At 37.6% G+C, this 22,891-nt stretch overlaps 1 protein-coding gene across 13 annotated transcripts in view; it reads left to right on the forward strand.

Annotated features, from left to right (window-relative positions):
- The window catches only part of FUT8 (fucosyltransferase 8), a 228,120-nt gene that overhangs the window by 194,012 nt on the left and 11,217 nt on the right, over nt 1–22,891 (forward strand). For all 13 annotated transcript variants that reach the window (XM_036310074.1, XM_036310038.1, XM_036310110.1 and 10 more), the window contains 2 exons: nt 17,654–17,900; nt 22,381–22,557. In XM_036310074.1, the coding sequence (XP_036165967.1) occupies nt 17,654–17,900; nt 22,381–22,557 (424 nt within the window). The remainder of the gene's footprint in view (nt 1–17,653; nt 17,901–22,380; nt 22,558–22,891) is intronic.

Raw genomic sequence — 22,891 nt, forward strand, 5'->3', positions numbered from 1 at the left:
CGTGCACTGGTGGGTCCCTCAGCCTGGCCTCCACCCTCTCACAACCAGGGACCCCTCGGAGGATGTCTGAGAGCCAGTTTTGGCCCCATCCCCGCAGGCTAGGCCAGGGGACCCCACTGGTCCACGAATCCGTGCACCAGGCCTCTAGTTAATTATAATATGTAATTATTGAACTAATTAATGTATATAAGAACAAATAAGAAAACAAAGAGCAAATCTGTTCTGTGTTCTGCTGTGGATATGTAATTTAAATTATGCCTCTTATGATTAAATGAAATCTCTTTTTTGACATTTTCCTTAACCTGAAAAGAAATATACATTACTGACATATAGTGATTTTAATTTAAGTGATTTTATATGGAATGGCTATGTTTTTTATAAAAATGTATATTTAATAGCATTTTCAGTTGTTTAACAAAAAAACTAATAATATACGTTTTTCGGTAATATGCTCTTAGCTATTTATTTATGCATGCTCCTCTCTATTATAGTAATGGAACTAGCTATGTAATTGAGTAAAAATGGAGTGGCCACAGAGGCATAAGAAATCACTTCTGTGTGTTTGCCACACCATTTTTTAAAAAATGGTTCTATTGATTTCACTGACAGGAAAGAAGAGGGAGAGAGGGATAGAAACATCAATGATGAGAGAGAATCACTGATTGGCTGCCTCCTGCACACCCCCTACTGGGGATCAAGCCTGTAACCGGGCATGTGCCCTGACCGGAATTGAACTGTGACCTCCTGGTTCATTAGTCAACAGTCAACCACTGCGCCACACCGGCCGGGTGACACAGCATTTCTTAAAGACCATCTTGCAGTTCTGTCTCGCGAAAATGAATTGCCTGGGTCTTTAGACCATGCTGAGCAGATTAAAGAAAAGGGCAGGGAGAGAATCATTTGGAGAAAGTTTGAATGCAGTCTTTGCATTGTGGCTAAAAATAATAGTCTGAGCACGATATCTAGCCATGTCATTCTTTAAAAATAAAAGAGAAAGAAATCATTTTACAGCTCTGTTTTGATGAAATTATCTATTGTCAAGGACAAACTAGCATTTTAAAGCTGTTGCTTTTTTAAGTAAAATATAGCATGTTGTTATCCAGTTTTATGTTTAAATTAACACAATACTATTTTGTATCGGGTACCGCAGGTAAGAGATACTAACAGAAAAGGACTGTTCAGTTTGTGGATTTTTTTTTTAAAAGGGCCATTGCTCCTTCCTCTGTCTTTTTTCCACTCTATATTTAGGTTAGTGACCACCAGAAATAAGGAAGGAAATGCTCAGATTCTTTTATTTCTTTACTTGTCATTTTACAATCTCTTTTGTGATTGGAATGTGGGACAACACATTTTACACTGCCACTCAATATCCCAATTCAGTCAGAGATTTGGACACATTTTTCCTTAGCAGCACTAATGGAAGAATTCACTTTCTCCCAGTGGCCATCCCATAGGACAGTAAAAATGATACTGTTCTCTCTCTACAAAATTAATTAAAAGAGATTCTCCAAAATTAATTAAAAGAGATGTAATTGTAGATAATTTCTTCATTGACCCAGGTTATCAATAGGATGTGCAGAGGCTACAGTCCATGAATAAAACACACCTCAAGAAATAGTGTTTTGTTGCATGAAGGTGAATAGCTATAAACCACCAGCAAGCTTGCCCTTTTGGACAGCTGGCTTTATTTAGCATTTTAAAAATTGCATGCTATTTGCCTCTGGTGCCTGGCATTCTTCAATTAAAATTGTAAATGTTTCCTTATCATCTCCTAACAGAAATCTCACTTATGCTCTGAATCTAGCCTGAGACACCTGTTCTTGGGGCCATTTTTTTAAAGTTCAATATGAAGTATATCTCTGTGCCGTGTCATGCTGGAATGAAAGAAAGCACATATCATTATATTGAAACCTGATCCCTACTTAGATGGGCTTTAGTGAAAGTTTGAGGCCTATTAAGGCTATGAGATGTTATTACATGAAAGCCATTTCAATAAATATTGTATTAATATTGTTAATTTTAAGAGTTTTTATTTTGTTAACAACAATTTGGAGATAATAAATAGGGAAAGAGGCTTGATATATCACTTCGATTTCTTTGAAGCCTTAAAATTCCACCAATTAGCGAAGAGTAAGAAACTGTTATGAGGGCAAATTTAATGCATCTGTTTGCCATAGAAGAAAGAGGATTTTGTAAAGGCTACACTTCCATTTATATCGAATTAAGGCAGTGGTTCTCAGCCTTCCTAATGCCTGGACCCTTTAATACAGTTCTTCATGTTGTGGTGACCCCCAATTTCATTGTTACAAATTGAACATAATTAAAGCATAGTGATTAATCACAAAAACAATATGTAATTATATATGTGTTTTCCAATGGTCTTAGGTGACCCCTGTGAAAGGGTCGTTTGACCCCCAAAGGGGTCGCGACCCACAGGTTGAGAACCGCTGTCCTAAGGGTTTTGCCAAATGCATAATTTCAAGTGTCCACCATTACATAATCATACAGAATAGTTTCACAGCACTAAAAATCTCCTGTGTTTACCCCTATTAACCTCTCCTGCTCCCCCCTACCTGTAGCAATCACTAATCTTTTTTTTGTCTCTATAATTTTGCATTTTCCAGAATGTCATATAGTTCAAATCATACATCATGAAATCTTTTTTGACTGACTGCTCTTTTAAAAAAAGTTCCTCTTTGTCTTTCTCTGGCTTGACAGCTTATTTCCTTTTATTGTGGAATATTATTGAGTTGTATGGATGTGTCACAGTTTGTGTATCCATTTACCTATTGAGGGACATCTTGGTTGCTTCCAGTTTTTAGCAATTATGAATAAAAGCTGGTATAAACATTGATGTTTTTGCATGGGCATATGCTTTCAACTCATTTAGGTTAATCCTTAAGAGGTGATTTCTGGGTTGTATGGTAAGACTGTGTTTAGCTGTGTAAGAAACTGCCAAACTGTCTTCCAAAGGGGCTGTCCTAGTCTGCTTGGGCTGCCATACACTGGGTGGCTTAACAGACATTATTTTTCAGTTCTGGAGGCAATAAATTCAAAATGAGAGTGCCAACAGGTTCGGTTCTTGGTGAGTGCCCTTCCTGGCTTGCAGGATGCCTCTTGCTGTACCCTCACTTAATAGAGTGAGGAAACTCTGAAATCTCTTCCTCTTCTTATAAGGGCACTATGCCCATCATAGAGGCCACACCTAATTACCTTCCAAAGGCCCCTCCTCCCAATGTCATCACTTGGGGGATTAGAGCTCCACATAAAAATTTTGGCAGGACACAAATATTCAGTTCATAACAATAACTATACCATTTTGCATTCGCATCAGCAATGAATGAAAGTTCCTGTTGCTCCATATCCTTCCCAGCATTCCGTGTTGCCACTCAGTATTTTAGAGTTTAGCCATTCTAATAGGCATGTAGTGGTATCCTGTTTTAATTTGCAATGTGCTAATGATTTATAATATTAATCATCATATGCTTATTCACTATCTGTATGAATTGGCGAGTTGTCTGTTCATATTTTGCCTATGTTATAATAGGGTTCTTTGTTTTCTTATTGTTGAGTTTTAAGAGATCTTTTTATATTTGAATATAAATCCTTTAGCACAGTGGTTCTCAACCTTCTGGCCCTTTAGTCTGGCGCCTTAGACCACTCGGCCATCCTGACATATAACCTTCTGGCCCTTTAAATACAGTTCCTCATGTTGTGACCCAACCATAAAATTATTTTCATTGCTACTTCATAACTGTAATGTTGCTACTGTTATGAATTGTAATGTAAATATCTGATATGCAGGATGGTCGTAGGTGACCCCTGTGAAAGGGTCATTTGACCGCCAAAAGGGTCGCGACCCACAGGTTGAGAACCGCTGCTTTAGCAGATATTTTGATACTGATTCTTTCCTTGGTCATGTTTAGCCTAGTGATAAGTACATCAAAGGCATTCTTCATTTGTTACAGTGTTTCATATTTCTAACATTTAGTTTTGATTCTTTAGTAGAGTTTCCATCTCTGCCTTACTCATCTTTTGTTGCATATTTTCCACTTATCTTATTAATCGTAGTTATTTTCAATTCCCAGACTGATATTTCCAAAATCTCTGCTATATTTGAGACTGGAACTAATGGTTGCTTTGTTCCTTCAGTCTATTTTTTTTTTTTTTTTTTTTTGCCATTTAGCATATCTTGTAATTTTTTTGTTGAAAGCTCAACTTGCTGTATCTGCTAAGAAGAAACTGAAGCACATAGGCCTTTATTGTCTGGTTTATGTTTTTCTGGCTAGGAGGCAGGCTGTGTTAACTGTTAGCTATAACCATGGTGTCAGATGCTAAGTTTTCTTCTAGTATCTTTTTTATTGCACTGTTGTTTTTAGATTTCCTTGAAGACTCCTTAAATAGGCAGTTCTTTTAGCTGTAATTCTTTGTTACTACTCAGTAGCCCTATATTGATATGGTGATATAGTATGGGGGGAGGGAAATATTCCATAGTCCTATGATTAGGGGTCTGCCTTATAGAAAATCTGAGGTTGGTATATGCCTTCTCCCAGATTGGTTAGGATTTGGTAAAACCTCTTCAGTAGGTTAGGCTCTGGTAAAATAGTTTTCCTTGAAGGCAGGTCTTACGGAGAACAGAGAGCTCTGTTGCAAATATACTGAGCTAATATGCGAAAATTATCTGAAAATGAAAAGGTACAATATGTTTTATTATAATTATAGTAATGATCACAAACAGCAATAACAAGGGATGTGAAAATATTAGTTTTAAATAACATTTTTGTATTTTATGTCATATGAATATCCTAAGTGATATTCTTATAAATTATTTTCATTATTTATTTCAAGTTAATATACTACAATGTGAAACAAATAAAATTCTGAAAGAAAGGATAAACTTTGTTCTAGCAATAAAACAAGCCTAGCATAATTTTCAGTTTCATCAGGCTCAGTACATCATGTAAAAATTAACTATAAATTCTGATATTTAATAACTAAAGTATATTCTAGAGTGTTTGTAACTCTCAAAGATAATTCTTTAGGCTTGGAAACCTAGATTCAGCTCCCTGGAAAATTGTACAATGAAATCATAACAAAAAAAAACAAAAGCAAGAATATTATTTTCTTTCTGAGTAATATGCTAGTCAGATACTGCCTTTATTTAAGAACTTTTCCAGTTTCTTAGGTAACACATACCTGGAAAATGATACATTATTACTTGCTAAGCTGTATTTATATAATACCTTTATTCATATTTTGTATCTTAAAGCAGTAAAACTGAGGATAGTCTCAAATCTCAAAATTCACCCTTAACATTGTGGTTGTAATGCTGAGTGGTGGGCTCATCTACTGACTGAGTGATTATTTCCTACAGGAGACGGTGGCATCCATGCTAATTATAATACTTGATATATTAAATTCATCCACTTAGTTAAACACTTACTTTGTGCTTTTTATGTGCCTGGGATACTTGTAGTTGCTGAGGCAACAAGATGAATAGTTTAAGGTTTATATTCTCATTTCAGACTTGAGTAGGAGACAGATATAAACAAAAACATAATTATTATAATATAGCTTGGTAAATGCAGTGATAGTACATGCATGGATGGTTCTTAAAATTACGCTATTTTCTGAGAGCTGAAATCCTAAAATTTTAAATCTCTGAAAGCCAAAGTTTTGTTATATACTAGTTATTAACTTCCCACAACATCTAGTAGCATCCATTTGGGGAATAGAGCCCTTGCTGTCTTCTGTATATCATGTAACTTCTCTCTCTCTCTCTCTCTCTCTCTCTCTCTCTCTCTCTCTCTCTCTCTCTCTCTCCACACACACACACACACCTACCTTATCCTCTTATCTCCATACTGCAAGGAAAAGACACAATAGTTTGTTGGAACACAAAGAAAAAGCATTCTTTAGAGCCAAAATGTAGCACCGTCTTTTTGTGTACTGAAGCCTAAAAAGGGCATTTTGGGTCATATCACTGATTCATTCAGTTCAATACTCTGATTTAACAGTAGTTCTTAGTGACATTTTATGAGAGTTATAGTTGCCATTCTTGTGTCAAAGTCTAAACATTCATGTTTTCCCCCAAACATATCATTTCTGGCTTTTATCTTTGCTTAAAATAATGAATTATGTGAGCATCCTACTTATAGGCTAAAATTAGACTTTCTTTTTTTCTTAAACTACTTCTTTCAAGCACCAATGAAAGGCCCCTAATTCTAAGATTTAGTGAACACATTGTTGGACACCATGTCTAAATCTTTCATGATTTGACAGGTTTTTAACATATCCCCTTTCAGCTCTCATCTTTTTATATAGAAGAGAATTGTCTTATTGTCATTTGGAAGATCTCCTTCTTCCTAATAATATGTCTCTTTATATGTAATATTATGTCTCTTTATTCTTGAGCTGAACTTCACAAATTTATTCATATACTAGAGGCCCAGTGCACGAATTCGTGAACCTTGAAAGAAACTGTGGTCCGCAAGGCTGCGGTGGGCACAGGGGCGGGTCTCGGCCCATCCTCTGCACCCCCGCCAGGCCCCTCCCACCATGGCCCCTGATCCCCTGTCTGCTGGCAGCGTCGCTCCCGCTGCCCCCACTCCCATGCGCTGATGGCGCCGGCACTGCTCGCATCCACTGAGGGCACAGAGCAATTGGGGCCTGCGCCAGCAGCGGTGCGAGCGGTAGCTGCTGCCCCAATTGCCCCTCAGGAGCAGGGGGAGGTGGAGAAACCCTCAGGAGCAATTGGGGCCAGCAGCCGCTGCTCGCATCTGCTGACATAGCCAAGCGATCAGGGCTGGCTCCAGGTGCCGGCAACAGGTGCAAGCGGTGGCTCCGGCGCCTGCAGTGGGTACGAGCGGGGCTGGCGCTGGCAGCAAGTGCAAGCACTCGGCGAGACCGTGGCGTGGGGGAGCAAAGAATTTTCAGTAACTGCCAGAGGCTCGCCCTGATGACAGCAACCGGCACCCCACCTTGGTCTGGCGCCCCTGCTCCCCTGCTCCACCATCCCACTGTGGCTGATGCCTGCCATATTCTGCGCTCTGCCACCTGCTGCCGATGCCCACCATGTTCCGCACACATTCCCTGGTGGTCAGTGCACGTCATAACAACTGGTTGTTTGGTTGTTCTGCCGTTCAGTCTATTTGCATATTAGGGTTTTATATATAGATAGATAAACACAATTGTGATCGTCCCCATTCATGTGTGTTCAATTTAGTCTATTGAATTAACTTACTTTGTATCACCTCTAAAAGTCCTTTCTCTGATATTTATTTATTTATTTATTTATTTTTAATGGAATTTATTGAGGTGACATTGGTTAATAAAATTATATAGATTTCAGATATATAATTCTATAATACATTATCTGTATATTGTATTGTGTATTCACCACCCCAGTTCAAATCTCCTTTTATTACCATTTATCCCCCCATTCCTTCTTCTACCTCCTTCCATCCTCCCTTCCCCTCTGGTAGTCACCATACTGTTGTCTGTATCTAGGAGGTTTTTGTTTTTTGCTTATTCCCTTCACCTTTTTCACCCAGCTCAGCCAGCCCCTTCCACTCTGATAGTTGTCTGACAGTTTGTTCTCTGCATCTATGAGTCTGTTTCTATTTTGTTTACTAGTTTTTAGATTTCACATAAGAGTTAAATCATATGGTACTTGTCTTTCTCTGACTGGCTTATTTTACTAACATTTTTAATATTTTTAAAGTTCCACTGACATGAGTAAAGCTAATGATTATAATAAACAAGGCTGAAATTTGTTTCTGAAAATATAAAATATTTGTATTTATTGTGTGATCCATTTTAGATGCCATCACTTATTATATCCTGAATTTGGGATCATATCATCCATCAGGAGTACTTTAATTTTTAAAAATATGTTTTTATTGATTTTGGAGAGAGGGAGAGAGAAATAGTAATATCAATGATGAGAGAGAATCATTGATCAACTGCCTTGTGCATGCCTCACCCCTGACTGGGGATCAAGTCCACAACCCAGGCATGTGCCCTGATCGGGAATCAAGCCATGACCTCCTGGTTCATAGGTCAACATTCAGCCACTGAGTCACACTGGCCTGGCAGGAGTCTTTTAATTTTTGAAGTTTTTATGAAGAAATTGAAATTTATTTTTTCTTATCCCTAAATATACCACTGAACAAATTAAAGGAGGAAATAATTTTTAAGGATAGAAGTATTTTAGATTGCAAAGTATTTTTGCTTTAATGTTTAATAGTTGAAAATAAGTATGTAAATAGATGATAGGGAAAGTGGTTTATTATAAGTTTAATAAACCTCTTTATGATAACTTTGCTTCCAGATCCTTTGTTCTGAAGTAGGCTGTTTCTTCTTCATGAAAAGCTTATTATAAATTATTAGGAAATAAGCCTGTCATAGGTTGGTTTTAATTCACATTCTCAAGTTCTGAAGGTATTATTAACTCTTAACCATGAGCTTTAAGTTGACTAAAAAGCACCCTAATTGCTTCATACAAATAATTTAAATTTGAGATAAGCTGCTTTAGCTTTTCTTTTTGTTTCTTCCGGGATCCCAGTACGAACCTAAAATGACAGCGAATAAAATGGTTTTGTTAAGCCACTATTCACAGCTAACTAATTGGTTATATGGGCACGTATGATCAAAATTTGAAGTTTATGCCCTTTACTTGATATTAAATTCCTAGATCTAGTGCATACTGTAGAGTGGTCTAGATTTTGGCTTCTTCTGAAACTTTAAGGTAATAGAGTAAGTATGGAGTAATACTTCAAACTCTGGAATCAGAATGTCTGGGTTCAACTCCTGTTTCTGACTGTTAGCTGGGAGACCTTGAAAAGATTACTTAATTTCATCTTGAAATAGTGATAAGAGAATACTCACCTCATCACGACTTTGTGGGTTCATTAGAATAATATATAGAAAATGTTTAATATAGTACCTGGCATGTAGTGTTCAGTAAGCGTTAGTTCTTAAAGTTGCTGATCGGGAGGTGGGACTAGGACAGGGTGGATGCAGGAACTATTTTAGAGGTGGCTTATAGCATGGGTCATGGAGAAGGAGTAAAATACATGGAAGGAACAGACTCTGGACCTTCATCCCTACCCAGGATTTTATGATTTGGGGTGAAAATAGAATTACTGTAAAATGATGGCTTCTGATTTGGAGATCTACCAGGTAAGGCTCCGTGGCCTGTTGATAGATAAACGTCTAAAAAGATGTTGTATATGATGAGGAATAGTAGATAACCTTCTTGGCAAGGTAGTGACAGCATTTTTTGCAAATTTTGGTCAAGGTTCTAAAGAAGGTTGGGGTGATACTTTCTCTGTTTTAAGCATAAACTTAAAATGTCATGGGAACCATTGTGTAAAGTATCAAATCTGTACAAAGTCTTAAATTTTTAAGCAATAACAAGCAAAAGACTACATCTCCTCATCTCACACATCTCCTTACCGTTTGCTACATTTATCTCCCCTTCACCTTCCTCTCCTTCCCATGCTCTGTTAGGAAGGTTTCATGTCTTTTGCCTCAAAGTTCTTTTTCTTCATTTATGGATATCCCCTGCTCTTCCCACAGTTAAACCAAAAAGGGTAAAGTAGAGCCACTTTTTGAGTAATGCCTTTACAGTATTTATTTATCTTAGCTATGCCACCAGAGGTTATAGATTGTCAAGTATTAGCTCTCTTTCTGGTTAGGTAACACAACCCAGAAGAGGAGTGTCAGGTGACTTTTACCAGTGGCAGCAGCGGTGACAATAGGAGCTGTAGCGTGGCACATAAAGCCATCCCCTACTGCTCATCTTCTTTCTTCCATGGTGGAGGAGGAGGCAGCTGGGGGAAAAGATGTATTCTGCAGTTTGAGGTGGCAGGAAGAGTTAAAGATGGGAATGGTGGCAGGTGACCCTTGGAGCTGCTAATACTTTGTGGATTGGTCTTGCATGAAGTATGAGGAAGATTGCTGCTCCAGTCCCTGCTTTAGTAGGCTGAGATGTTTATCAGCGTTTTGCATAGTGCTGTACAAGGTGCTGCACTTGATTAATTGTCTTTTCTCCTCAAATCCCACAAGTCTTAACTGTTTTGTTATTATTTCCTTTTTCCAATATGACTCTGTATTTTCATTTTTCTCTCTCATGGTATAGCCAGAATTTCTAGTGATGATTCTTATATCTTAAGATACTAGAATGGACCTTGATGCTATCATCAGGAAACCCAAATTAGGCCTTCCTGATTTACCATAATTGGATGGGAACTTACCAGAGAAATTACAAGTACTATAAACCCAACACGAAATGTTGTATTCCAACTCTCCAGCTATGTGCTAATCACGGTGGCAGCTGTAAAATTCCCCAAAGCAATAGGGAACACAGCATTTGCCAAGTGACTGCTCTGTCCTGTGAGATCCTGATGGCACACCTGATCGCCAGTCACGTCTTTCAGGGATTCTCAAGGAATTAAAAGGCCATTATTGCCGTGAGGTCCTCCCTGCTGGCTATTTCTGTCAAGGAGATATGACATGTGATGAAGGAATAAGAGGAATATGAAAGTGGGATTATGATTTTTCACAAGAGGGAATAAGAGAGGTTGGGGTTTGGCTCTTTAGTAAATTTGATGAAATTAAGCCTTGTCTTTCTTTCCACTCTTCTACTCTCTTGTTTCTTGCCAATAAGAAAAGGTATTCTAGGATTCTTTAGAATCTTTTGGGTTGGAAGAAGGTTCTAAGTTAGAAGAAAATACTAAATTATTAAAACACAAACAAAAAAAATCCCCTAAATCTCTAGTCATGGAGTTCTTAGGGCCTATGCAATGTAAATCATCAAAGAAACTGTTGGCAGTATTCTCTTTATAAGCAAGCTGTCTGTGGACCATATGAAACCATTTGGCAAAGTAACATACTAGTATATGTATATAAAAGTTAAATGCCTAAATTTGTTTCAGAAACATTAAGAATGACTTCAGGGAGCCTTCTGTTTAGTGGATTGAGGCAAACAAACCTCTTTGGTCTTTTTACTTTTGACCCTGTCCTGCTTGCCTTATCCTGGTCTGCATAACTCACTAAGATACCACATATATTCCATTAACCTTTCTTTTACTCTCCTTTCCAGAGTTCAGTCTGTAAGAATCTCATTGAGGTCAGTCAGTGAACCCATGAGTCTAGTTGCCTTTGCAAGGCATTTCTCTTTCTAGTAAAAGCAGCAAGCACCTCATAAGAATGCTGCACAATTATTCCCATCGTGTGATATGCTAATTCTTAAGAATGTTGCTAACACTGCACTGTGTTTCATATGATAGAATTTAAAACTTTCACTCAGTTGGTTGAGGCTTCAAACTGGCAGGAATAACAGTCTTTTGAGTTGTTGCTTAAGTAGAGCGGTGATGGAATTCATATGGCAGGCAGCAGTTGTTCGTTCAAGTTCAAGAAGAGATCAGCTGCAATGGTTGAAAAACAAAAAGTCTACCAGATGTTCAAGTTTTAATAGTATATCTTTTCTCCATATTTCAAATGAGAACAGAGATCAGTCGTTAAATGAGGGTATAAATATTAATGTCATCATTGTCAAACCCCAAAGAACAGACCTCGCACGTTTATGTGATTTTTTTTTAATGGCTATCATTTGTGTTCAAGTAAAATCAACAAAGCTCCCCCATGCCTCTAGAGGTCTCATGACAGCTAGTTAGCTTGTGGTCTTGCTCTCCTTTTACTTTTGTCTCCTGTAACAAGTTTCAGAGAGTTTAGTAAGAATTTAATCAGAGTCATATTCGGCCACACAGAGTTAAAGAAAATATAAATCCTAGAAGTCCAGATAGTCTTTGTGGGTATAGCTTAAGGATACCAATTTTTTTTGCCATAATATGAACAGGAATTATTGCTAGTTTAGACAAATTACTGCTATTCTGTGCTTTTAGTATAGAACAGAATTTTCTGTCAGGTAAAGTTAGTGATTATAATTCTATCAGAACTTTCCGATAGCTTGGAGTCACTGCTCTTCAGTTTGAACATTTGTTGAATATTTTGAAAATAGCTGCTCATTGTTCTATTGACTATGGTAAACGATATGAATAAGATTTACTTTGGGTATATATCTTATATCTTCTTATATCTAATATATTTGGATATACCTTTGACTCACTGAAATGGGGCACTTTTATATATTTTTTCAGAGAATATGTTATTTTGGCAAATAACTTCTTCCTAGATCAAACTGTAGCCAGCTTCTTGAGAATTATGCAGCAGAATTATTATGCATTAGGTTTCATGCTCAGCTTTCTTCAGACAGTACCTCAACCTTAAAATGACTCGATGAGTAAGATACTTTTATTAATACCATTTTGATGATAAATAAGGTGCTATTATCAATGCCATTTTCCAGATAAGAAACTGGGGCAAAGTTAAATATAACCTATTTATGGTCACGCAACTTAATGATAGAGGATTTGAACACCAATTTTTGTGACTCCAAAGCCTATATTCTTAGTCACTATGCACTACAGTCAAGGTACTGTATGAATAAGCATTTACCTTATTATATGTATTTTTTAAATAAATTTTTTTTTTCTTTCAGAGAGGAAGAGAAAGGGAGAGAGAGACAGAAACATCAATGATGAAAGAGAATAATTGATTGGCTGCCTCCTGCATACCCCACACTGGGGACCGAGTGTGCAACCCAGGCACATGCCCCGACTGGGAATCGAACCAGGACCTCCTAGTTCATAGGTCAACATTCAACCACTAAGCCATGCCAGCCGGGCTGCCTTATTATATTGTGTTTGCTGGCTCTCCCTGCTCCAGCCTCAAATGGGGCCATGAGTCTCAGCAGTTGGCATAGTCCTTGGAATGGCTATTAGGTGTCATGACACCTAGCAACTATAACCATTCAAGGCAGTCTTTAGGAAGGGAATTAAAATTTTATTCTTGCCTTGGCCCTTTGCTTATATGGCTCAATTGGTTGGCCACGTGCACCAAAAGGTTGCTGGTTTGATTCCCAGCCAGGGCACATATCCAGGTTGCAGGCTCAGTCCCCGATGGGGGCATGCAGGAGGCAGCCCATTAATGTTACGCTCTCAAAACAATGTTTCTCTCTCTCTCTCTCTCTCTCTCTCTCTCTCTCTCTCTCTCTCTCTCTCTCTCTCTCTCTCTCTCCCTTCCTTCCTCTTCTTCCCTCCCTCCATCTCTTTCTCTGTCTCTCCCCCTCTCCCTTCCTCTCTCTAAAAATCAATAAGTATATTTAAAACAACACCATTCTATCCCTCTCCTCCTATTTGGGGGAAGTCTGGACCTATGGAGGATTGAGGGAAACCTCTTTATGAGGCTTGAGTTCAGAAAACAAACAGCTTTTCTGGTTTCATAAGCTCCAAAAAGTTACTAATAATCCCCTCCTCTCCGCAAGTGAAATTTAAGTTCTAGATAGTGATGTCTTATTGGATATTTTTTTCAATTGGCAGCACTATTCCAAACCTCTTAGCCTTGACAGTTCTGAGCTCTGTGAGTTCTGTCTTCAGGAGAGTTCCCCCTCCTGAGTTCTGCTTCTCTCACAAGGCAGTGATACAGTTGCTTAGTAGCAACTGAAGAAAGAAGACTGTAAATGCAGAAGCAATCTCGTGGACTGGTAGCCAAAATATTCTCTACTCTTGAAACATTTTTTGTTATAGCAGAACCTGTTCATTCATGGTGGATGTTGAGAAGCTTCTGGAGCCCTTTCTATTGAGTCTATTGAAGAGTAATAACTAATTGAGTAGCTCTGGGGCCAGTATGTCTGTCTTATGTCACACAGAAAGATGACAGAGTAATGCTTTTAAATAGGGCTCTTAGGAATTGACTAGGAGGGAAGGAGCTTCTGTAGAGGTACTTGCATGCAGCTGTGGAAATCCTTCCTTCCAAAGAGCTGTCTACGGCCCTGGCAGAGGGCTATTTGTGTATAACAAGGCTTTTGAGTCTCACCTGCCCTTAGCAAAGAGAAATCACTTTATAAAACAGGATTATCAACAAGAGGAGGTAGCTTGAAAATGAGTCCCTGAAATAATTAATAATGATCATGTCCATTCCAGTTGAACTGGGCACTCAATTTTGTAATGCCCAGGCTACTTTGCACTGATTCTTTACTAATGAATAGTGTATGACTTACTTATGCATTTCTTATACATATAAAACATTCTCTTGCTGGAAGGTTGATACAGTACTTTTTTTTTAACAACAGTAAAGTCTTAAGAGAATGCAGGGCACTCTTGATTGATCAAAGGGGCTATACTTAAGTGATTTTTAAAATATATATAATATTATATGATTTATGATAACTGTGTGTGTGTGTGTGTGTGTGTGTGTGTGTGTGTAGGTTCCAAAAAGCAGAATGTAATATAAGTAATGAGGTTAGCTCTAGCATCTGATCCTAGCCCATTTATTAGCTGTACTAGTATTATCTTTGAGAAGTTCATTTAGCCTCTTAGTCTATTTATTTCCTCTGTAAAATGAGGGAGTTTAAATAAATCTATGTTTTCCAAACTCTGAAATTTATAACAGATTACTACAGATTATTTTGGGTTGCATGTGAGATAATTTCAGGCAGTTTCCTGATAAAGTACTAAAATAAACATTGAATCGCAGTTGAGAAAGTTATCCCTTTCTCAGTCTTATTGATTATGTCAAAGACAAAGTCTCAATTTGGTATCATGATATGTGTAATAGTTCTTTAATGCTGGATAATTGTTTGGGGTTGGGGACAGAGGTGGATGGGGAGAGGCACTGTAAATCCTTCATTTCACACGAGTTTCCATATGTGGGAAGTAAATTCCATTCCATAGAAGGGAAAAGTATGGAAGTGCTTGTCTGCTCTTTGTGACTGCCTCATTTCCCTTCCACTTGCAGTGGAAGTAACGTGCTATACAACTGGTGAGCTTGGGCAGAGGAGCCAAATGTGACTGGCTTCTCTCATGGCATGACCCATTCTCAGAACACATATTCCCCCTCCTCCACTGTGAAAGTAGGGCTTGGTTGACAAACTCTGCTTAGGACTTGGTAGGAACTATTAGGAAACCTATGAGACCATAAATAAAAAGAAAAGGAAAATAAAAAACCTACATTCTCTAACTCATCCTATTGGTAATCAGGTTGATACATTTTGATTGCCATTTTATTCCTCTCCTCATGTCTCATTTAGGTTTAGACTTATAGGAGATGTAAGGGAAAAGCAATTATTACCTTAAAACCTCACTAACAGTCTCCTTTTTTAAAATAGAAATCTGGCTTGAGCACAGTGCCCTTTAATAAGCAATAGTATATATTTATATATATTTATATATATACACATATAAAATTTAATAGCATGGTTTTGTTTTCAATAAAGTTATATTTATAGTTACCATCTATAAAATAGACTCATTTAAGTTTTTAAAAAGTGAATTTTTAAAACATTAAGTAGTGCTGATGATACATGGATATGATAAAAACTATAAAGGTGTACATAAATGACTAAAATTTAGGAAGTACTGAATAAGATTATCTCTAGGATCTATTCCCAATTTAAATTGTTTTGGATGTGTATTTCAGTAGATAAAAAACCCTATGTGGTAAACTAAGTGAAAGAAGGGACATTCTAACAGAAAATATACTATTACTTACTTTCATTTTGAAACATATCATTATTGAAGAAGCTGAACTTTGATACGATGCCAGTATTTATATAAATAAATACCCTTTTCTCTTAATATTTTACTAAGCAGTGAATTGATATCTTTTTGATAGTATGATTTTTGGTGATGATGTTTGAAAGCATTCTAGTTCTGGGTGAGGTTTTTGAGCAGGAAATCACGGAGGCAAGAACGAGTCATCACTGTATACTCTGCCTAGGACAGTGTTTGCCACATAGTAGTGTTCAGCAAATATTTGAATGAATGAGTGAACAAAGAATCAACAAAAATTAACTGAATTCTCTGTCTTGAAGGTCTAGGCATAGTTTTCATTTCTTTCTGAAAGCTGGCAATAAGGCTATCTGTAAGGAAATGATGCCTGGGGCAGTCAGAGGGTAATACATTCATGTAAGTGCAATTTAACCTTACTGAGAAGAAAATCACAAAAGGAAGGTAGCCCAACTAATTTTGCTTTTGTTTATGGTCATATATGAGAGACTAGGGTCTTTCTTTTTTTTTTTTTTTTTTTATAAAAAGAACTACCTTTCTCCCTTCCTCTTTTTTTCTGATTCATGTATTACTCTCTTATCTCCACATCAGGGAAAGCACCCCAATTTTCCTGGCCTTAGGGAGACTATTAGAGTTTAATTGAAAATGTGGCTCACTCTTTCCCCACACACTCTTAATTACAGTTTCCCATATAATAAAGTTGCCCAACTTTTTCTTAACTGGCACCCTAGGTGAACTGCCATACTGGTGGTAAATTTATTTATTGCCATTTTTTCTTGCAACACATGTCATGTTTCAAGGGATTTGTTCTAAGAATTCTGAAATGAGTTTTACATATCAGAGAGAGAATATTAGCCAAACATTTTTAATTCTTAGTTATATCACTGACTTTCTAATAACTATACAGTTGGTTTGAGTGATTTCATTCTCAGATCATGTAATTTATTTTAAAACATTTTGCATAATGCAGAAAAACAGAATTTGAGGACTGTATATTTATTCTGGTGACTACATTTTAAATATATTCTAGGTTTAGTCTCTACAAGTACATTCTTTAATGGTTTAGTGATTAACTGTGATTCTAATTCATTATACATAATGACAACATCTTAACTTGAGTTATCTTATATGTTCAGGTTAATGTTTTTTGTTAATGAAAATTTAATTCAGTACATTTTATATTTATGAAATCTCTCTGCCTGGTATCTTTTTGTCTTCTAGTTATTACTATGTGATCTTTAATATGTAAATTAAACTTTAGGAATGCTGGCTATCACATTTTGGTTCTTCTCATTGCATTATAATATTGATAGAACAGTAATATTAATGACATGTAGAAGTTGGATTTTGAAACTAATCACCATCTACAAAAATTAGTATCTAATTGCTGTTGTAACTTTAAATCAATACCCAGGTAAACACAGATTCTATTATTATCATAATCTAGAATATAATAGGCCTATTTTGGCCAAAGGAAAAAATGACTTTAGAATAATCTGAATTTTTTTCTTAAAAAGATATAGATCCGTGGCTTATAATTGTAATCTTTAGGTATCTTCAGAATCATTTGCTGTCATGAAAGTAGTGTAAGAGCCATTTGCTATAATGACAAGCTGCAAATTTTGAGAACACTTTATGTCTAATTTTAAAAAACACAACGACAATTACAAACAAACAGAACTCTGTGGCTGTGTCCACTGGCAATATGGTTTTTCTCTGATGAGATGCTTTGAGTTCTGGATACCATCCTTATCTGGTGTGGAGGTGTTGCTTTGGCAGCATATTATGGTAGAAAAGAAAAGCTATGGACTTGAGAGGCACATCAACCCAAATGTGAACTGAGCTCTACCACTTTTGTACTAACAGGTTGGGCAAGTTAGTTAACTTCCTTGGTAAAATGAAAATTATACTTCTCTAGGGATGCTATGAAGATGAAAGCACCCAAAGTGAGTTCTTGTTAAATGGCAGTAGTTGTATGAACAGTACAGTGTGGTGATGATGATGTTTTCATATTCTTTCAGGTGAAATAAAGGACAAAAATGTTCAGGTGGTGGAGCTCCCCATTGTGGACAGTCTTCATCCTCGTCCTCCATATCTACCCCTGGCTGTACCAGAAGACCTTGCAGATCGACTTGTTCGAGTTCATGGTGACCCTGCAGTGTGGTGGGTGTCACAGTTTGTCAAATACTTGATCCGCCCACAACCTTGGCTGGAAAAGGAGATAGAAGAGGCCACCAAGAAGCTTGGCTTCAAACATCCAGTTATTGGGTGAGAATCTGATTTGTTCCTCATAAAGTGATATGGAGTAGCAGGTATATATATATACCTTTACCATATATTGTGAACTTTACATTGCTCCACTCAAAAACAGGTTCTAAAGTTCACCTGAGGCCCCAGGGAGATTAGTCTTCCTTTTTTTACTTAGAATGACTGAGTCATCGTACTTTGTCACCCTTGTTTTATTTATTTATTTGACAAATGCATTAGGCCCATATTTCTGAAAATGGCTGTCTCTCCTGGGGAAACCAGCAAGATGTCATTTTATTGGGAGTATTTTGGATATTATACATGATCATGTCGTACCCCAACAGGCCATGAGATGAAACTGTCACATGTATAGCTTTCCGATTTCACCTTATTCTTAGGCTTCATTAATTGCCAGGGGTGATTATTTTGCTTTTTTGATGTTCTGTTTTCTTTTCTGTCTTGGAAGCTATTTTGAGAACAAGGATATCATTTGTACCATAAGGTAATGCTAAAATTATTATTTAAAATGAATCTTGACCCACTTGGAAGTTACAATGTATATATGTATTCAGTCTTGTGCTTATGTTATGGGAGCTATATCAGGAAATCCTTGGAGTAAGAAATATCCAAAAGAGCATTTGCTGACAAATATGCACTCTATACATGCACATAAAAAGTTATGGGAAAGGAGCTTTCCTGGGTCCTGATGCCAGACTTCACACCATGGGAAATGGTTTTTGCACAATGAAAAGAATACTGGACTGAGAGTTAGGTGACATGGGTAATAGTCCTGACTTTTCTCTATTTCTGGGCCAAGTTACCTAATAGTAGTATTGGGTTTTGATTTTTCCATCTGTAAAACAGAGTACCTACTATACTTAAAATACCTGTCCTTAAAATGATGAATTTGATAATATTAGGATTAAAAGAGGATTTTGGTTCTGTGGGGGAAAAATGCACTGAAAATATTATCACCTTTCAGAGAGACTAATACTGAAAATAGACTTGTAGACTAGCTATGGCATTCTGTTGCTTATGCTGTTTGTGATAAAGTAAGCTATTGATTAATTTTAATACACTAGAGGCCCGGTGCATGAAACTCATGCAGGGGGTTAGGGGTTGTCCCTCAGCCCAGCCTGCACCCTCTCCAATCCGGGACCCCTCGGGGGATGTCCGACTGCAAGAGGGATGACCAGCAATCGGACATCCCTCTCTCAATCCGGGGCCACTGGCTCCTAACCACTCACCTACCTGCTTGCCTAATCACCCCTAACCACTCTGCCTGCCTGCCTGATCACCCCTACCCCCTTTGCCTGCCTGCCTGATCACCCCTACCCCTTTGCCTGTCGGCCTGATTGCCCCTAACTGCCCTCCCCTGCCAGCCTGATCGCCCCTAACCACCTCTGCCTCGGCCCCTGCCACCGTGGCTTTGTCTGGAAGGAGGACCAGATGACCGGAAGATGTCTGGTTGACCCGGTCTAATTAGCATATTACCCTTTTATTAGTATAGATTGCTGATTCACTCACTTATTTGCAAAAGATGTATTGAATACCTGCTACTGTGGGGGACAGAGATTAATGTTTTTCAAATGGCTCCTTCTGGTTCATTTTAGCCTGTGGGATAAGAGACTTACATAACTGACATTATATGGGGTAGAGCATGATAAATACCACAAGAGAAGTATTGAAGGACTTAAAAGAGGTCAGGGAAGGGAAACGTACTTCCGTCTGGATCAGGAAAGGCTTCACAGCTGCAGTGTTTGAACTGGATCTTAAAGATGGAGAAAGATAACACTGTAATACTTAAATTACCAGAATACTTCCAACTGCATTACCTCATTGATCCTGTAACACAGTCCTGTGAAGTGGGCAGAGGTAATTATTTCAAAGGTGAGGAAAAAAGGAAAGAAAATCTCTGCCAAAAGTTCCAGAACCTTAACTTTGGCTATCCTATAGTTTTACATACCAGAAAGCAACCCTTATTAATTTTCCACAGACCATCCACCAAATGGAGAGTTGGCCAAGTGTAGAAAATTGAAGTAGCACAGACAACTAAGTTATTTGCAAGTGAGGTGGTATGCTGTAATGAGAGAGGAGTGCACTAGGATTTAGGAATCTGAGGTCCCATCTAGCATCCACCACTAACAAATTTATGTGACTTTAGGTGACTTACTTGTTCATTATGGGCCTTCATTATTTGTCATTTGTTATAAACACTAGATTAGATGATATTTGTTTTTACTAACATAATACTAAACAGATTTTTGTGTCTACCTATCATTTATTTTGTTTGTTGAATTGTGAATAAATAGAAGAGCTTGATATCTAATAGTGAAAATCAGGTACACAAATAACTTTTACTTTTGTAAAGACTGGGTTGAAATGCCTTATGTTTTTTTTCCAAATATATTTCTTTATTGAATTCAGAGAGGAAGGGAGAAAGGGAGAGGATAGAAACATCAATGATGAGAGAGGATCATTGATTGGCTGCCTTCTGCATGTCCCCTACTGGTGATCGAGCTTGCCACCCAGGCATGTGCCCTTGGCTGGAATCGAACCTGGGACCCATCAGTCCGCAGGCTAATGCTCTATCCACTGAGGCAAGCTGGCTAGTGCGAAATGCCTTATGTTATATGTGCTTACCAAAATGTCTTTAGAAGCATCAGGTTCCTTAACTGTCGGGTGAAAGAGTTAATTGAATGAAACGACTTCTATCCTTCACAGGTCTAACTTTGTGATTCTTCTGTAAAGATTTCACTATGGTCCTCCGTCAGAATACTGGTCCAGGCCAATTTCAGGAGGACTGGGCGAACTGAGAAGATTGCTAGTGTGGTACTCTGCCACTGTCTGACACTCCGCTTCCTTTGATTCTTCTTTCTGTTACATCTCTCCTTTGTTTTTGTTTCTATTTTCATAACTCCCACCCCTCCTTCTTCCATTGTGTCTTAGTTTTCATATATATAGAAGTTACTGGCCCTATTCCAAATGTTAAAGCTAAAGAGACCAGCTGGTGTGGTTTAATGGTTGAGTGTGGACCTATGAGCCAGGAGATCATCTTTCAATCCCAGTCATGGCACATGCTCGGGTTGTGGGTTCAATTCCCAGTGGGGGCTGTATATAAGGCAGCGGATCAATGATTCTCTGTCATCATTGATGTTTCTATCTCTCCCTCTTCCTTTCTCTCTGAAATCAATAAAAATATATTTTTTTAAAAAGCTAAAGAAAGTACAAGGTGAAATCAGTATCAAATAGTGTTTCTTCTCATGAAAATTTTCACTGAAAATTTAATGGAATTGTTCTTTTTGTCCCTCTTCGTCTCTTTGGAGCACAGTGAACAATTCCAATTGTCTGAGAGAAGCAGTGATTAAAAAGAATGAGGGAAGGAAAAGATGATAGAAGTGTTCATATAATAGTATTCACATCTGGACTATAGCCTGGAAGGCAAAGGAAAGAATAGCCATGAAGATGCTAGAGTAACTTCAGTGAAATCAAACCCCCACCCAGATTCATAATAAAAGCTAGCCTTTGCTTGACCTAAAGGGAAACAAGTCTCCCCTTTTCCTTTTCCCACATATGAATAGTGGTGTAATAATTTAGGGAAAGGAGGAATACAGAAAAGGCAAATTTCAGGAGAGTTGTAATTTATGAAAACAAGCTACAGTTACTATTGTTCTTATTTTCATTAAAATTGCTTTGAAAGCAGTAAGATGGTGAGAGAATACTGTGGAAGTCAATGCAGTCTTCAGTGCAGATGGTGTAAACCTCTGTGTCCCCAGTTTTATAATTTTGGAGCCTTTCTTAAATAGAACAGATAAGCTAGATCAGTATCTGCTTGTGTTTGATGGAGTGTGAAAGACAGAAAAAGGAAATTCATTATGCCTATAACAAAAGGGCTGGAACAGCTCCATGAACTTAAAAATAGTAAGGAGCCTTCAAAGGTTTGCCTGCTTTGACTGTGCCATAGGAACAATGCATGCAAGGTCTGTGTTTTCTTCAGGCGACTTTAAATTCTATTAGTTGGCAGTTACAGAGTGACCAACAGGGTAAAATGAAGAAAAAGAAAACTTGGCATGAAAACGTTACAGACAATACATTTAATGTTCTATAAGAACAATTATTGTCATTTGTTGTCAAAAACCTTGTTATATCCAGTTTTTTCTGGAAGGTTAATTGACATTTTGTTGCCTAGTATGGAATACTAGGAATCTCCCACTTATTCCTGATATGCCAATTACTTTCTCTATAAGAAAGCAGTCTTTAAAGACTTTACTTACTTTTTAAAATTCCCCTTGTATTATGTTAACATACAAATATATTTCAGATATATGTGTTTGAATTTTTTAATATTTATTTTATTTTTTGGATGGCAAAAAATGAAAGGAAGACTGATTTAAATGTTCATAATGCCACCATGAGTAGGGGTATAAAGTTGAGTACCCTAAGAGCACCCAGTGGGTCAGAGTATTAGCAGCAGAACCTGACTTTGTCCCTCTGCCTCCAGAGTCCATGTCAGACGCACAGACAAGGTGGGAACAGAAGCTGCCTTCCATCCCATTGAGGAGTACATGGTGCACGTTGAAGAACATTTTCAGCTTCTCGCTCGCAGGATGCAAGTGGATAAAAAAAGAGTGTATTTGGCCACAGATGACCCTTCTTTATTAAAGGAGGCAAAAACAAAGTAAGTTAGATGAAGTAGTGATTCTAGAGTTGGGCTCTTTTCAGTTGAAAGGAATCCTTAATTCCCATGACTTGTGATTCTTGTGATACTATTACTGACTATTGGGGTTTTTAAATTCAACACTGCACTTGTGTAACTTGTTAATATCATCAAAACAATTGTGAGGTGCCAACAGCGTTACATTTCATTCTGAAGCCTCTTTTCTTGGCTTGTAGGCAGTGTCATCTCTCTGTGAACTCACATGACTTCTTTGTGTGCTTAGAAGAAGCAGCAAACTTCCTGGTGTCTCTTCTTATAAAGGCACTAATTCCATTATGAGGATTCCACCCTAATG

Source organism: Myotis myotis, unplaced genomic scaffold, assembly GCF_014108235.1.
Source record: "Myotis myotis isolate mMyoMyo1 unplaced genomic scaffold, mMyoMyo1.p scaffold_m19_p_1, whole genome shotgun sequence".
NCBI classification, from domain to species: Eukaryota; Metazoa; Chordata; class Mammalia; order Chiroptera; family Vespertilionidae; genus Myotis; species Myotis myotis.